Source organism: Macrotis lagotis, chromosome 6 (genome assembly GCF_037893015.1).
Source record: "Macrotis lagotis isolate mMagLag1 chromosome 6, bilby.v1.9.chrom.fasta, whole genome shotgun sequence".
Taxonomy (NCBI): domain Eukaryota; kingdom Metazoa; phylum Chordata; class Mammalia; order Peramelemorphia; family Peramelidae; genus Macrotis; species Macrotis lagotis.
Window position 1 is genome coordinate 53616116 of NC_133663.1, and position 16853 is coordinate 53632968.

Consider the following 16853-nt stretch of genomic DNA (forward strand, 5'->3'; position numbering starts at 1 on the left):
TCTATCCTGTGGGACTTTTAGTTCACCATCTCTCCTAAGTTCACTAGAGTAGATCCACCTAACGTGTAAATAGATAGTGGCTGTGGTAGAAAAGGGGGCAGAAGATGCTAAGAATCACATTTTAGACTATCAATAAACTTTGACTACTGGGACTCGAAACACGAGCTTCTTGTTCAATGAGTACAGATACTTCTAAAGGAGCTGAATCACATCAATCTTTACATTCTTGCCAAGGAAGCTGCAGTTAAATAGGAAGATGTAGCACTGGGAGCTACCACCAAAAAAAAAAAATTGTCAGAAGTTTTGAAAGTACACCCTGGAGTCAGGAGTCCCTGAGTTCAAATCCGGCCTCAGACACTTAATAATTACCTAGCTGTGTGGCCTTGGGCAAGCCACTTAACCCCATTGCCTTGCAAAAACCTTAAAAAAAAAAGTACACCCAGAAGTAGCAAAAAGCATTGTTTCAAAGGATCATTTATGCTATTATTAAGCATTTGTAAAAATGCTACTGTAAAAATAATTTGGGTCGTCTATGTACCTTACTAAGAACTAGGTAAAGAAATTCAACAAAGAATGTGATAAAAACCTTCTAAATAAGATAAATAGAATAATACTTGGTGACCTCAATGCCAAGATGGGAAAAAGGTAAGGTTAAGGGGGGAAAAAAACCTATGGGAGGACATGAAGATTCAAGAAAGAAAGCTATCTACCAATTCTTTTTTTTTCTGAGTATTCTTTTTCTCAAAGCAAAAGACTTCTGAGTAATGTACCAAAAGGATTTGGAAGGGGTTTCACCTACAATGGGGAAAAGATTCACTGAGAGGAACCATCAACCTTCTTCAGGGTAGATAAGACTATAATAAATGATGATAGGAAAAAAAACCAAAGTTGTTTCTCTGTCTCTATCTCTCCCTTCCTACCTGTACTACAGAAGGTTGCTACATCTGACACAAATATATATGTAAAACCACATGTATACTTCTACTTATCATTTCTTTCTCTGGAGGCAAAGAGTGTATCTTCCTTCAATAGGTCCTTTGTGGATAAATTTGAGAATTTCTACTAAGAATAACTTAGTCATTCAGTTATTCTTTGAACAATATTACTATTATTACATACAACATTCTCTTGGTTCTGTTTATTTCATTCTTCATAATTAACACAGAAGCTGCTCAATTAATATTGAACTATTTAACTGAAAATTTAGAAGGACTATTATTTCCCAAATATTTACTTTATTCTAATTCCTTGAAGTATTTTCTCTGTGACCTGAGAGTTTGAAAACCGAGCTTTGAGATCTTTCATATAGTATTAAGTGGATTTTTTTCAATTACTATTTTACCCTCTAATTCTAAAACTTTGGAGCAATTTTGAAATTGCTTTAAGTATAGTGTCTAGATTTTTTTTCTTTCTTTTTTTTTTTAAGACATTGGGGTTAAGTTATTTGTCCAAGTGATATCACACAACTAAGTAATTATTAAGTGTCTGAGGCCAAATCTGAATTCAGGTCCTCCTGACTCCAGAGTCAGTGCTCTATCTACTGAGCCACCTGACTGCCCCTAGATTTTTCTTTAATAATAACTTTCAGGTAGTCTAATAATATTTATATTGGTGCTCCTCAATATTTTCCAGGTCAGTTGTTTTTTTACCAATGAAATGTTTCACATTCTTTTATATTTTTTTCTTTTATTTCCTTGGTGTTTTATGAAATCATTAGTGCCACCCTTGTCCATTTCTAATTTCTTTTTTTTTTTGGCAAGGCAGTGGAATTAAGTGACTTGCCCAAGGTCATACAGCTAAGTATTAAATGTCATCAGGGCAGATTTGAGTTCTGGTCCTCCTGACTCCAAGATGGATGCTCTATCCACTGCACCACCTAGCTGCCCCCAATTCTAATTTCTAATTAATTATGTTCGTTGGTTAAGTTTCTGGATCTCTTTCCCTAATTGGTTGGCTTTCTTTTCATTTTCTTGATTTTTCTTATTTTTTCCCCCACAACCTCTCTTATTTGATTTTTAAAGTCCTTTTTAAGTTGTTCCAAGAATTCTATTTTTGGCTTGTAACTATTTTACATTTTCTTTTGAAGTAGAAGTAGCTGTTCTTACTTCACTGTCATCTTCTGGGTTTGAACTCAGATTTTCTCATCATCATAGTGGCTATCAATGGTCAGGTTCTCTCTTTTTTGTACTCAATCTTTTTTTTTAGGCAGCTTACTTCTTAGCTGCAAACTTTACATTAGAGTTGCACTCTTGTCTCAAGATGTGAAGAATAATGTCTCAAGTGTCAAATTTTTCCCACTGTTGTTTTTTGAGCTCTATCTGAAGGTCTGAATTGAGGTAAGGACCAGGGCCATCAGCAACACTTGCTGCACAGTGGTTGCAAGCTTGAATTCATCTCTCTCTGCCCCTCCCTCAACCATGCACAGCCATAGCCTGCAACCTCTTCTGGGCAGGTCTCCTATAGAGGGGCCCTACAATATCTTTCCCTGATTAGCTATCTGACTCCACACTCTTTGTAGAGAGAGATAAGTACCTTAAGCTAAAGCTGTGGAGACAGTGCCCACAAGGCTTGTTGTTTATTGACTTATAGGTATCTATCTTCAATCAGGGAGGTCTGGTTTTTCCTAAAGTCTTCCCAAGTTGTCTCCACTAAACAACTGCTTTTATCCCAACTTTTAATGATTTCTGTTACTCTAAAGTTCAGTTTGAGGCATTATTTTAAATTACTTATGGGGGCAATTTCCTGCCTTATTCCACCATATTCCCAGAATTGTTTCAGCTGCTTAGCTATTACTTGGTTTTCATTTTCTGAGTCAAAAAAGAGAATCACAGAGTTGATACTCAAAATACCTACAGAGATAGTAAGAGGTCATTTAAATCTAGATTTCTGAATTCAGGATCCATGAACCTAGTGTTTCAGTATTTTGATAAGAATATTTCAGTACTATTGGTTTCCTCTGTAAACTTACACATTTCATTTATATTTTTAAAATATTATTTTGATTATATTGTAAGATGAAAAGTGAAGTTTCAGAGAAACCATCTAGAGACTCTTTTATGCAATGATACAGATAAGAGAGAACAGAATCAGGATAAAAATTTATAAAAGAAAATCATTTGTAAAGATGGCAAAATCATGATTCCAGAGAACTAAAAAACATGCTACCAACCTCTGGGGATGAAGAAAGAAAAGGAAGGGAACAAACATTAATTACATGCTTACTAACTATGTACTGGATACTACACTAAGAACTGGGAATACAAAAAAAATGTAAAACAGTCACTGTTCTGAAGGAGCTGACATTCTAAAGGAGAGACAACATGCAAACACTATGCATAGGAAAAACTGGAAATGAATAGAGAGAGCCCCAAAATTAAGAGGAATCGGGAAAAGTTTTCTGCAAAATGTGGCATTTTAAGCTAGAACTTGAAGAGAAGGAATCCTGAAGATGGAGATAAATGAGGAGGAAGAGCATTCAAAAATGGCGAATATGTCTTCAGGTGGAATGTCTGTCTTATATCCTGGAAACCAGTGTCACTGGTTCAAAGAGCAAATAGGGGAGTTGAAGGCATAAGAAGACTAGAAAGTTGGGGAGTGGGGTTCAGGATATGAAAGGCTTTTAAGTTAAACAGGTTTCTATATTTGATATTGGAAAGTGCTGTACTGAATGTAATGACTTTTACTGAAAAGGGAGGGGTATGTGGAGAGACCTATCCTTGAGAAAGATCATTCTGCCTGGCTGAGTAGAAGACAGCACCAAGTGTATCAGAAGAAGAAAAAGGTGGGTAAAAGTGTCAAAGGCTGTAGAGTCAAGACTTAATAAATGCTTCTTAAATACATGAATATGAGTATTCTCTCCATAGATCACAAACCATCCATTTTATCAGTTTTTGTCTATATTCTTTCATATGTCCTCTACAGGTTACACACACAATGTACTTAGGGATTTCCTCTACAACTTTTTACATTTTAAGGATACTTATGGAGACCCCTGGATCATCCATATTATGCTCGTACAAGACTCAAGTTCTCTTTTTCATTCGACTTCCCTAATGTGCATTCTAGGAAGCTCCGTGGCACAGGCAGTAGAGTCAAGAAGACCTGAGTTTCGCTCTTACTTCACACTCCCTAGCTCTGTCACTTAACTTCTCAATGCCTCCTCACTTTCCTCTGAGGTAACAGTACTTCCCTCTCAAGTTTGTAAAGGTTGTTATAAAGAACAAATGAGTTAACATATGTAAAGTGTTTTGCAACCCTTAACTAACTATAGCTATTGTTGTTATTATTACAAGATATAATTAAAAATATGGGCAGCTGGGCAGCATAGTCATTAAAATGCCAGGCCTGAAGTCAGGAAGACTCATCTTCCTGAAATCAAATCTGGCTCCAGGTAGTTGTGAGTCTGCTGGGCAACTCATTTCACCTTGGTTTGCCTCAGTTTCCTCATCTATAAAAGAAACTGGAGAAGGAAATGGCAAACCACTTCAGTATATCTGCCAAGAAAACCCCTTACGTTGCCACAGGGAGTAGGACATGACTGAAAATGACTGTACAACAATAATTAGAAATATATTACCTGAGCCCAATGTAGATCTCACCACTGCTCTTTGGATTTTACTCACTACTTCCTTCTAGCTATATGAAATCTTTATTAGAATGTTTTATATGTATCAAAGGTACACTCTGAAAACATAAAGGTAATTATCAGGCTCTGGGGAAATAATTTCTACTGCAGACCACACATTCAATGTCATACAACTGATTGATGATTACAGAAAACTTTGGACACAAAGGCTCTTCCATTCAAAAAGACTCCTATCCATAACAGATTTCATAGTAACTAAGGGCATCTAACATTCTCTTTGTTTAAGATGCTCTAGTAATATCAAGCAAAGCATAAAACAGAATATATATATATATATATATATCAAAGATATTTATCGATATGATGAAGACTATCTGGCACAGGATTGAGAGAGAAGAGGGATTTCCTATAAAGATGAGGTCTTTTACAGAAATTCCTATTTTGCTGACCACCCCAAGATCTCTTTGGGGCCTCTTCATTAAGATACATGAGCACCAAAAAAGGTCAGCTTACCTTAGAGAGTACCATAATGCTATTATCATAAATATGGACAACTGAGGATGTTTTCCAGTAACAAACAAGAAGCTCCCCAACTGTCCCCTTACTCTATGCACTAGAGCTGGAATATAGGCACTAATAAACAATTTGGTTTCTAAATGTCACTTTCTGGCCATTAGTTCGATATATCACATGACCACCTTTGTTCAGATCTTAGTTGGACATCATTTTGACCATGCTCATCACCAACTTCCACCTCCAATGTGATCACTCTTCAAATTCTGATATTAACTCCCTCCTCTTCCTCCTCCTCCTCTATTTTTTGTGATACTGCTCTTTCTAGGTCCTCTCTTCCCTGGCTTACTCTCAGGCTCTTTTACTTGTTTTTCAGGCCCACTAACCAGGGATATACCAAGGCTGACTTATAACCCCCTCACCTCTTCCCTTTTTATACCCCCACTTAGTGATTTCATCAGCCCCTAGAGGTTCAATTATCATCTTTCTCTAAATGAATCCCGTATTTAGCTATCCAGCTCATCTCTCTCCTGAGCTCCAGTTCCACATCACTGACTGTTTATTGGACATTTTATCCTGGATGTTCCACAGACCTCAAACATAACATGTTCAAAAACAGAACTCCCTCTTACTTCCTCAAAATCCTACCCTATCCCAAACTTATCCCAAACTTCCATGTTAATGCCAAAGACCACCATCCTTTCCATTATCACAAAGTCACTGAATCAATCAACATTGATTAAGCACCCACTTTGTCAGGCACCATGCTAAGCACTAAGTATACAAATTCAAAAAAACAAAGAGAGAGCTCAAAAAGGAAAGGTGAGAGAGAGGGTGCCTCCAGCTCAGGAGCAAGAGGAGAGAAGCCAAAGAAGTCAAAATGAGTGCAGTCTGCATAGTTGCTTTTATCATCCTCCACTCATCACTCACCCCAGTTATCTAAGCAGGAACCCTCCATTTTCTAGAGGAACAAGTATGTATCTCTTCTCTGGCATTCAAAGCTCCCTGGTTTCTTACTCCCATCCCAGTCTACTTTTACAGTCTTGCTCTCTTCACACACTAGCCTTACTACTCTACACATATACATTCTATCTATCTTCTCTACCCCTGGGTGCTCTGGCTTTTCCAAAGCCCAGAATACTCTCCTCAGGTCCACCCCAAGATACTGCTTACCTTTTAAATAGGTAGGGAAGGGGCAGGGGAAAAGAGAATTTAGAACTCAATTTTTAAAAATGAATACTTAAAAAAAATTGAATATAACTGGGAAATATTTAATGAAGGATATCTATATACAAAAGGACTGAGCTCATCAAGTATTACCTTCTACATGAGACTTTCCATGATTTACCTAACCAGAGGCTGGCACTTAAGATTATCTGTGTGTGTGTGTGTGTGTGTGTGTGTATGTGTATGTGCACATATTGCTTCCCTCCATTAAAATGTAAATTTCTTACATGATTGACTTCATATATATGATGATCCCAAGACAGAGTTAATGAATGAGATATGCATTTTTAGATTCATTTGATGAAGCTACTTAAATATATTTCTTTTTTTTTAAGGTTTTTGCAAGGCAAATGGGGTTAAGTGGCTTGCCCAAGGCCACACAGCTAGGTAATTATTAAGTGTCTGAGACTGGATTTGAACCCAGGTACTCCTGACTCCAAGGCTGGTGCTTTATCCACTAAGCCACCTAGCTGCCCCTTAACTATATTTTTTTATGAAAAAAAAAAGTTTTTAGTTTTATTGGGTGGGAGGTGAGAAATACCAAAAAAGAAAAGAAAAAAGATCAATTAATGATTTAAAAGTAAACAAAATATATTACAAAATTCAGAGGGAGCCACAAGACAATTGTTTAAACTACCATGCTAAATTTTGCATATAAAACAAAATGTTTTCACACACACAAAAAAGTGTGCATAGTGGGAAAACTACATAAAAGTAGAGGTTCATGTGATACTCTTTATATATTTAAATTTTCACATTTTTGATGTTTATTAAGATATTTTCACTTGTTTTTGTATCCCCTGATAATAAAAGATTGATGGAACTCTGTCTTCAATGATTTTTATCTCCCTTCTAACTTCCCAATCACTCACAACCGTTCCTTCTCCAAAATTCCAAATTCTAAAATTTCTAATTAAAAAACTTTAATGCTGCATTTTTCTCATTCCTTCCTAACCTGACTTTTCTTCCCCTCCTACTGCTTCCATGTTTCTGACAATCTCTCTAGCTTGGAAAAGAGATGGTTGTTAGTCCAAAGTGGCTCTGTAGAAGACCCTAGAATCCTAAACCCTACTAATTCCTTTTTTTTAAATTTTTCAAGCATTGCTGGAAAAGGTAATAAAACCATTGTCAACTCAATCTACTATAAATGGATCTATCCTCACTTGGAGCCTTTTACAGTTCAGTCATTTTTTCATCTTTTGTTGACTGACTATGGCATTCATTTGGCTTAGAAGTTCCTCCAAAACTTTTCCATTCTTACTAAGTCCAAGACAAACTATACTCTATACCTTTAATCTTAGCAATGACATCATCTCCCAAGACCAAATACATTCTCTAAACCTACCTTCTTATGTATTTATTCTCTTCTGAAAGTCTGAACCTTGTAAACCCTTTCTTGGAATGTCTTAAAATGTATATTTATTTAATTCATTTTATTTATACATGATAATTCCCCAAATTTCTTCAAAGATGTCATTTTTTTCCCTCATCTAAGTTTATGGACCACCGAAATCTATCCAAGACCTCAGACCTAGGATGTATCAAAGATAAGAACTGAAGCCAAATCTACTGAGGAAGATGCCTGGTATTTGAGTCCTTCCACAATCTGATACCTCCTCTCATGCTACATACTAACCAAACTGAAAAACTCAGGACTGTCAACATCTACTCATTTCCTTACATTTACTCACACACTACCCTATGTCAGCAACTTCCCCTCATTCACAACTTCAACTTCTGATAGCCTATCAATTCCTTAAGGCCCACCTCAACTAGTATATTTCCCTTCTCCCATTTTGCATAGCACATCCTTTTGAAAACTTTTTTTATTACAATCTGTCCTGCCCTTAAGTTACTTTGTGAATGTATGTGTGTATGTATGTGTGTGTGTGTGTGTGTATACACACAGTATTTCATGCTTATCTTTATCATAACTCCCTTGCTATAAGATAAATTAGGGAAAGGTTCTTGATTTAATTAATCCCAAGGATCCAATAGTCCTTTTGAATACAAAGACAACTAAATGATTCAACTCAACAATTTAAGAACCTGCTGTGCAAAGCACAGAATGTTAGTTAAGATATTTCCCCAACAGAGTGTACAGTAGGCAAGAGGAAAGGCACCAATTAAATAAAAGACAAGTAACTGCTGAATGAACAAATTCAACACAATTAATAAAGATAAAAATTTGTGGTACTCATTTGTTTTTATCCAAAATGACTGCTCTCTGGTATTATATTCCACACTGACTTAGGCTCTGTCTCCATCATTGGAGGTTTTCTATTACAAGTTATAGGGAAGGGAAGGGAGAGTCTCCCATTTTCTAGAAGAAGCAATAGGAACAAAGACCCAGAGTCTAAGAATGACCAGTGAAAAGAACTAGTTCTCTCTCCCACAAAAGCAAAGGCTCTACACCAGTGGAGTGGCAGTAGTGCAAGAGCCCCCAGTACCCTGGAGCTGTCTAACTTTCATGTGGTTAAAAATGTCAATCACTGGAGAGAATTTCATGACTCAAAATCTCTAAGTTTAGTTGCTTCTCCTGAAAAATTTCATTATCAGTACCTTTAAGCAAAAGGAAACACTGACAAGCATTTCTCAAATTATTTCTCAATTATTATACAACAGACGTGTCATAAATTTACTGTACTACTGAATTTACAGTAAATGCTATTTTAAAATGGAATCCTGACAATGTATGAAGGGGGTTTTATTGATTTGCTTTTGAAAAAAATTAACATTTAACATATTTGCCTCCTCCGTGAACTTTGTAAATTTGCAATTGCAAAATATATTATGCATCTTGTGGCTAGAGGGCCCTTTCTTCCAGAATATAGGAAATAAAGAATTTCCATCAATCTACAAAAGTATCAATACTTCTTACAACTTAAAGGAGCCTATAGGGTCTTGTTCCCACCCCTCCAATTTTAAGCGAGAATATGAAAAACAATATTTCAATAACCACAAACACTTCAACTAAAGCACTGGCTACCAAGAGCAAAAAAACTAATATCCTGATATATTATTCACCTTGCTTTAGAAGAACAAAGAAGCAAAGAGTTGCTCATTTTGTTCCAATGATTACTAAACTGCTGAATTTTGCAAATTCAATTCTCAAAAAGACAAAAATACTCTAAACATTTACAACTTTCTCATAGATCAATAACCACAGTTCTAGGTCTGGAGATAAAATACAAAATAGCCTTACAAATACAAAACTCTGCATATGTATATACAAAATAAATACAAAGTAATTGGGGGAGGGGTGTCCCTCAGGGTAAAGGTATTAGTAAACTGGGAGTGAACAGGAAGGATTTAAGCTAAGTTTTGAAAGGAACTAGGAAAAAAACAGATTATCTTATTGTCTGATCCTGCTATCTCTTATACTTTTTATTTTTTTCCTTAAGGATATGATTTCTCTCTCATCACACTCAAAATAAATAAAATCTTTAATGAAAAGGAAAAAAAGAAAGGAACTAGATTCTAGGAGAGAATGGTGAGACAAAAGGGACAGCCTACTGCAAAAGCAGGTAGGCTAAAACCTTTTTAAAAAAAGGGGGGGTGGCCTAGGGCAAGCCACTTAACCCCACTGCCTTGCAAAAACCTTTAAAAATAAAAGCAGGTAGGCTGGAGTGTCCTTGGTAAAGAACAGCAAGGCCAAGTCATGGGGACTGACTGAGGGCATGAAGGGGGTCAGGGGCTCTGAAGTGTTGTATTGCCACAAGAATTTGTGACTGACTGCAGAGACTCTCTGGGGCCTCTAAGTGATGTGGACAGGCCTGTCCGGTAGAAATAGCCCTCTGGCAGTTGAGGCTGGGAGAACTATTAACAGGCTCTACCCCAAGAGTTCAGAAAAGAAAGTGGATGAAAGCCTTGGTCAAGGTGGTGACTACAGCAGTAGGAAAAAAAAAAGGAGACAAATGCAAGATGTTCTGGAGTCTGAAGAAACATGATTTAGATTGGCTGGGTATATGATGTGAGAGGGAGGAACAGAGGATGACACCAAGGGAAAGAACTGGGAGAATGGAAGGCTGGTGATAGTATTTGTATAAATACTTCAGTATTTACATTCAGAAGAGAGGTAGGAAAGATAATACACTTTGTTCTAAAAGTCTGAGGCCTGAGGGCTAAACAGGGAGATCAGCGCATCTTCTTCCAAGAGAGGAACCCAGGGATAGAAAGTGTTCTCTTCAAATTCTGCTAGAGGAAAGATATGAAATAAGAAAAAGCAAGCATAAGGTAAGGACCCACAAAAGAAAAGATCAGAAGAGGAACTGAGGCTCCCGCATCTTACTCTAGTTTTCAGGGTAATTGCCAAGAGCATAACAACATAAAATCAGAGAACAAAAGTAGAAAAGTCTTTAAAGATCATATATTCACATGTAAGGAAATATGTTAAGCAGTTATCCATGGTGGCAGAAAAAATTGTTTCAAATCATACTGCTTTCTTCAAACATGGTATCCCTAAACAACGATCACACGCATACATACAAAAAGTAGAAAGACTTTTAGTATTCCTGAAACCTTTTAGAAATGACTATTTCCTCCTGGCACAGCAGGCAAAATCCAAACAGGGATCCGTTATGAACAACAGGGGTCCAAGAGGGAATGTTAAGCAATCATATATGTGTGTGTGTGTGTATAAATATTATACACACACACATATAAAACTTTCCTTCAGAGGACTGGATGAACAGTATGATCAAAGTCAGAAACCAGAAATTCCACCTATGGGAACAAAAGACAAAAAGGGTCACCCCCTTCAGGGACCTCATCCCTCCATTTTAGAATGCACTTCATTATTTAATGAAAAAAAGGCAAGGGTTAAGAGGATATGGTGACCATTGTTTATTTGGGATTAGGCTCCAGCTGATATTTTGCAAAGTCTGACGGGTTTCACACTCAATTAGGTAAAACGTCGGTGGGATGGCATACAGGAGGGTGGCAATGGAAGCCGATATCCAGGACTTACAGATGACAGCAGGGGGGCGGCACGGGTGCCAGGGAGCACCCACGCCTAGCTAACACAAGCTCTTCTCCCTTCCCAGCCGGGGGCGCGGGGGGCACGAGCGGGCGGGCTCCGGCGCTCCCTCCATGGCCGCTTGCCCGACGCTGGCCGGGCACTGCCCCGTGTGCCCCCGGCCCGGCGGCGCGGCGTTGCACACAGCGGGCCCGGCCCGGGCTGCGTGACCTTGGCCGCGGCGGCCGCACGGCCTGCCGAGCCCCCCCTCCGCCGGGCGCCCCGGGGGGGGGGCTAACGGTCTCCTCAGGGGCCCACGTGCAAATTCAAGTGCAGCGCGGCCGGGAGGGGGCGGGGAGGGCCGCCGGGCCCCGGGCCTGGCGCGGCTTCCCGCCTCGGGGAGGCCCGGGCCGGGCGCGGGCGGCGCCCCGCGGCCTCCGCCGCCGCCCCGCCGCCCTCGGGGCCTCCCGGCCCGGCCCGGCCCGGGCGCCCCCGGCCTGGGCCGCGGCCCGGCGGCCTGCGCACCACGGCGCCCCGCCCCCCGCCCGGCGCCCCCGCCCGCCGCACGCCGCCCCCCGCCCGCGCCGCCCCCGCCGCCCGCCGCCCCCCGCCGCCGGCCCGCGGAGCCCCCTCGGAAAGCACCTTTGAACTGGATTTCTGCGAGCCGCCTGGCGTCTTGTCCGCCATCTTGCGCCCTGCCCCTCCTCGGCGGCAGCGGCGGGCGCGAGTCGAGCGCCGACCGTGCGTGCGGAGCCGCCGCCAGCCCCGCCCGCCGCCTCCAGGGGGGAGCAGTCGATGGCCGAGGGAGCGAGCCGCGGCGGCGGCCGGCCGGGCGTCCCGCGCTCGTCCCCTCCCGCCGCCGGGAAAGAGGCGGGCGCTGTGGCGTCACGTGCCCGCCGAGCCCGCCTTCGGAGCGCCGATTGGCGCGCGGTCCGGGGGGCGGGGCCGGGCGCGCGCGCCTGCGCGGAGCTGCGCCGGGAGGCGGGTTCGCGCTCCCCTCCCCCCCGCCGCCCGGGAACGCGGGCCGAGCCCGGGCCCCGGAGCCCGCAGCGGGCTAGAGCGGCCGAAGGCGGGCCCCGCGCCGGGGCTCCCCAGCCCGGGCTGCGCCGAGGCGGGGCGGCACGGCACGGGCCCCCGAGTGCCCTGGCGGGGGGCTCTGCCCGGCCCCCTCCGGGCGGTCATCTCGTGCTGTCCCCGCTGCCTGCCATGCCCAGTGCACCCTCCCCCTCCCCTTCTCCTGACTTTTGGGGCTGCACCAACCCCCCAGCTGTCCAGCTCACAAGCTGGGAGGCATCCCGGACTCATCCCCCCCAAACTGAAGCCGAGCCCATTCCATGTTTGCAGCACCCTCTTTCCTCTGGCACTCCCCAGCGCCCTATTGCAGGGCTTCACCACCTCAGGCCTGGATAACTGCAGCATCCTCCTGCTGGGGGTCTGCCTGTCTCGGGCTCCCTGTTCCCTTCATTCACCAAAGTGCCTTTCCTAAAGGGCAAGGCTGATGCACACCAGAGGCTCCCTCTCATTACCAGATCAAACAGAAAGCCCTCCCTAACCTTTACATCATATACACCCTCCCCACACACACACACATGCACTCTTCATCCTATGCCCATTGCTGTCCCACAAACCTGGTACTTTCTCTGGTAGTTCCGGATGCCTGGCATTCTCTTTTCTTACCTCTGTTCTCTGGTTTCCCTATATTCTTTCAAGTCCCAGCTAAAATACTAGGAAGCCTTAATCCTAGTGTCTTCCTTCTATTAATTATTTCCTATTTATCTTATATATAGCTTGTTTGACCATATTTGTTTGCTTGTTCCCCAGTTAGATCATGAGCTTCTTCTAGGCAAGGATTTTGTATCTTCTTTTTTCTTTCTTTTTGATTTTGGCAAGGCAATAGAGTTAAGTGGCTTGCCCAAGGCCACACAGCTAGGTCATTATGAAGTGTCTGAAGCTGGATTTGAACTCAGGTCCTCCTGACTCCAGGGCCAGTGGGTGCTCTATTCACTGCACCACCTAGCTGCCCTAAGGATTTTGAATTTTGCCTTTTTTATATATCCCTGAGGTTAACTTACAATGATAGGTGTTTAATAAAATTTTTTGACTGATTGATCTGAGAGCTGTTATCTCTACATTTTGCAGATGATAAAAAAAGAATTTACTGTCCCCTTTCAGGTAAGTCACTTTTTCCTAGTTCTCATTTTCTTCCTCTGTAGAGTGAGAATTTTGGTCAAGATGACTTCTAAAGGCTCTTGTACTTTACAACCCTAAAATTTATCAAGTGCTTTCTTTACAAGTTGGGGAAAATTTGCTTTTATTATTATCTCCATTTTATAGATGAAGAAACTGAGAAGATGAATAGTCAAGTACTTATTTGGTTACTTGTTTATTCTTTTAATTGGGGAAAAGAAACATCTCTACACCTACAGTTCTGACCAAGGATTCAGAAAACTCCTTTAAATGGCCTCCTTTCCCCTACCCTAAATAGAATGTAGTCATAGGATTCAAAGTTCAAAGGAACCTTCAAGAAATTTTCTCCTCTAATACCTTCATTTTGCATAAAAGGAAATAGCAGTTTCAGACTTTTAAGGGACTTCCTTCCAGGCTCCTAAACTTGAAACAACATAGGAGTCATTTTTTTTTTACTCCCTTTCTCTCATATGCAGTCAGGTTCTGTGTCCTGTCACTTCTTTTGAAACTTGAATTTGCTTCTTTTTTTATTTGCACTATTAACGCCTAGATGAGCTCTGATCCTCCTACTTAATCTTGAATGTCTGCATCTTCTTAACTCAACCAGATGATCAATATTCATTTCTCCTTGCAATAATCCTGAATAATCATTGTCAAACATCTTCCTATTTATTGCATTTATCAAATTTGCCTATTCCTATTACATAAATCATTAAGTCCAAACTCCTCTGCTTTGTCTCCAAAGCTTCTATGATTTGGAAATCTACCTATTCCCACCTGTTATCAATTTCTCACTACTCTCTGGCCTTCATCTCTGTAATCAAACTGATCTTCTCTCACCTTCTATGCCTTGTCTCCCCTGATGCCACAATATCATTTGATTCAATTCTTACCTAAGCTTTAGTCATTGAATGGGCATTTCCTGAGATAATTTACAAATTAATTTAGAAAGGCTAAGGTCTCCTACTGTTTCCTGGGCTATCACCAATCCTCTTAACTTTTGTTCTGCCATTGAACCTCAATCTCTCTTGGAGGAGTGAGCCTGATGACTTTTCACCATCTTGTCTCACTCAATTCTTAGACTTCCAGGATAGAGCCAAGATGGCAGTGTAAATCTAGGAAGCCCTTGGAGCTTTTCCTGAAACAACTTTAAATAAAATCTCTACACAAAAAGCTACAGATTCCACAAAATAAAAACTGAAACAAGTTTTCAACTGAAGATATCATGGAGGAACTAAAGTAAAGCTGTCTTTTCTGGGGGAAAGGGGGACTTACCAGTGTAGGTGGAAGAGCTGGAAAGCCAGTTCGAGGCTCTTAGCTACAGTGCAGCTTAGGTCAGCAGACCAGCTCAGAAGACATAGTTTGAGCCCTGAGAATGCTGATACAACAGACTGGACTGAAGTGGCTACCTCAAAGCAGGCCACAAACCACTACATAGGCAACACTTTCACATAAAGGAAGAACAAACTCTGTATTGATAGCACCTTGGCAAGCATTCAGCTAGGGACCAGATCCAGGTCCCAACACAAAAAGCTTGGGACTAGACTCCCTGTACCCCCAAGAGCAAAACTCAACAATCAAAAGGAGAAAAAACAAGAGTGCTAACAATAGATTGCTAGGGCGGCTAGGTGGCAGTGGATAGAGCAAGGGCCCTGGAGTCAGGAGTACCTGAGTTCAAATCAGGCCTCAGACACTTAATAATTACCTAGTTGTATGGCCTTGGGCAAGCCACTTAACCCCATTTGCCTTGTAAAAAACTAAAAAAAAACCCCAATAGATTGCTGGTATCCTGTTTGGGATGATAAAAATGCTATCTCAGAAGAGGAAAGTAGTGATAAAAATACCTGCATGTGAAGCCTCTAAGGAATTTATTACTTGGCCTCAAATCCAAAAAGATCTTTTAAAACAGCTCAAAAAGGATTTTAGAAACCAAAGAAGAGAAGAAGATGAAAAATGGGGAGAAAGGAATAAGAGTCATGCAGGAAAATTATGAAAAATTGACTGAAAAAAACAAACTCCTTTAAAAGTAAAAATGGTCATCTGGAACAAAAAAGTAAAATTGAACAACTGAAAAAGGAAATACAACTCATTTAAAAGTAAAATCAACCAATTAGAAAAGAAACACAAAAGGTAACTGAAGAAAATAAAACTCTAAAAACTAGAATTGGACAAATGGAAACCAATCTATGAGACATCAAGATTCTCTCAAACAAAACTTAAAAAGCTGAAAAATAGGAGAAAAATGGCTGCCCTGGAAAATAGATCCAGGAGAGATAATTTACAAACTATTGGTCTACTTGAAAAACCTCAGGAAAAAAAATCCAGGAAACTATCTTCCAGGAAATTATCATGGAAAACTGCCTTAATATCTTAGAACAAGAAGACAAAATAGTCCTTGAATCCATTGATAGCCTCCAGAAAGAGATATCAGAATAAAAACTCCAAGGAATACTGTGGCCAAATTTCAGAATTCTCAGCAAGGAATATTTGTGGCCAAATTTCAGAATTCTCAGTTAAAGGAGAAAATATTCCAGGCAGCCAAAAAAATCCAAAAATTTAAATTTAAATACCAAGGAACCACAATCTGGATTATGCAGGGTTTATCAGCTTCAACATTAAAGAATTGGAGGGCCTGGAATATGATTTTCTGAGGGGCGTAGTACCTTGGATTACAACCAAGAATTAACTACCCTGCACATTTCAGCATATTCTTTGAGAGAAAAGATGGAATTTCAACAAAATAGAGAAATTTCAAATTTTTCTGATTAAAAAAAAGACCAGAATTGAATAGAAAATTCAATCTTCAAATACAAGAATCAAGAGATGCAAATAGAAAGGGGAGGGAATGCTACTCAGTAACATGGGAAGGTAATACTTGTAACTCTTTAGACTTCTATTTCTCTTAGGATAGTTAAAAGAAACATAGTTGGGCAGAGAGGGAAAATTGTCCCTGCAAGTTAAGAGGCTCTAGCTGATACTTTAGTTTCTGTTTAGAGGGAGTGTACTTGCTTGACTTATCACTTTAGTAAAAAGGATTCTGTTTCCATTGGGACAGAAGGAAGGGAGTGAGTGTACTTAGAGGGTCTAGACATAAACAGATCATGAAGTGATTTTACATTAGCTACAACTTACTTGGAAGGGGTAGGTATAAATGGTTCATGAAGTGATTTTGCTATATATGATACTTTAATTCATGAAGATTGTTAGATTGTTTCTATGCAGGATACTTTGGAAAACTGGGTGTGGTAAAAATTGATTATAATTTGATGTTTCTTATGACTAAAGGGACAGAAGAGAGGAGTGTGCTTGGACAGTGACTGAGGCAATGTTGCTTATCAATCAATCAACCCTTGAGAACTATACTTCTATAATGGGAACAAGACA

At 40.6% G+C, this 16853-nt stretch overlaps 1 protein-coding gene across 5 annotated transcripts in view; it reads right to left on the reverse strand.

Moving 5' to 3' along the window:
• U2SURP (U2 snRNP associated SURP domain containing) overlaps positions 1 to 12158 on the reverse strand; it is a 68285-nt gene extending 56127 nt beyond the window's left edge. For 3 of the 5 annotated variants that reach the window (XM_074191144.1, XM_074191143.1, XM_074191140.1), the window contains exon 1: positions 11925 to 12158. In XM_074191144.1, coding sequence (XP_074047245.1) covers positions 11925 to 11969 — 45 coding nt within the window. In that variant the 5' untranslated portion in view covers positions 11970 to 12158. Of the gene's footprint in view, positions 1 to 11294; positions 11504 to 11924 lie in introns of those variants that run through there. The other 2 variants (XM_074191141.1, XM_074191142.1) reach the window with 2 other exon arrangements.
• Positions 12159 to 16853: the final 4695 nt, after the last annotated feature.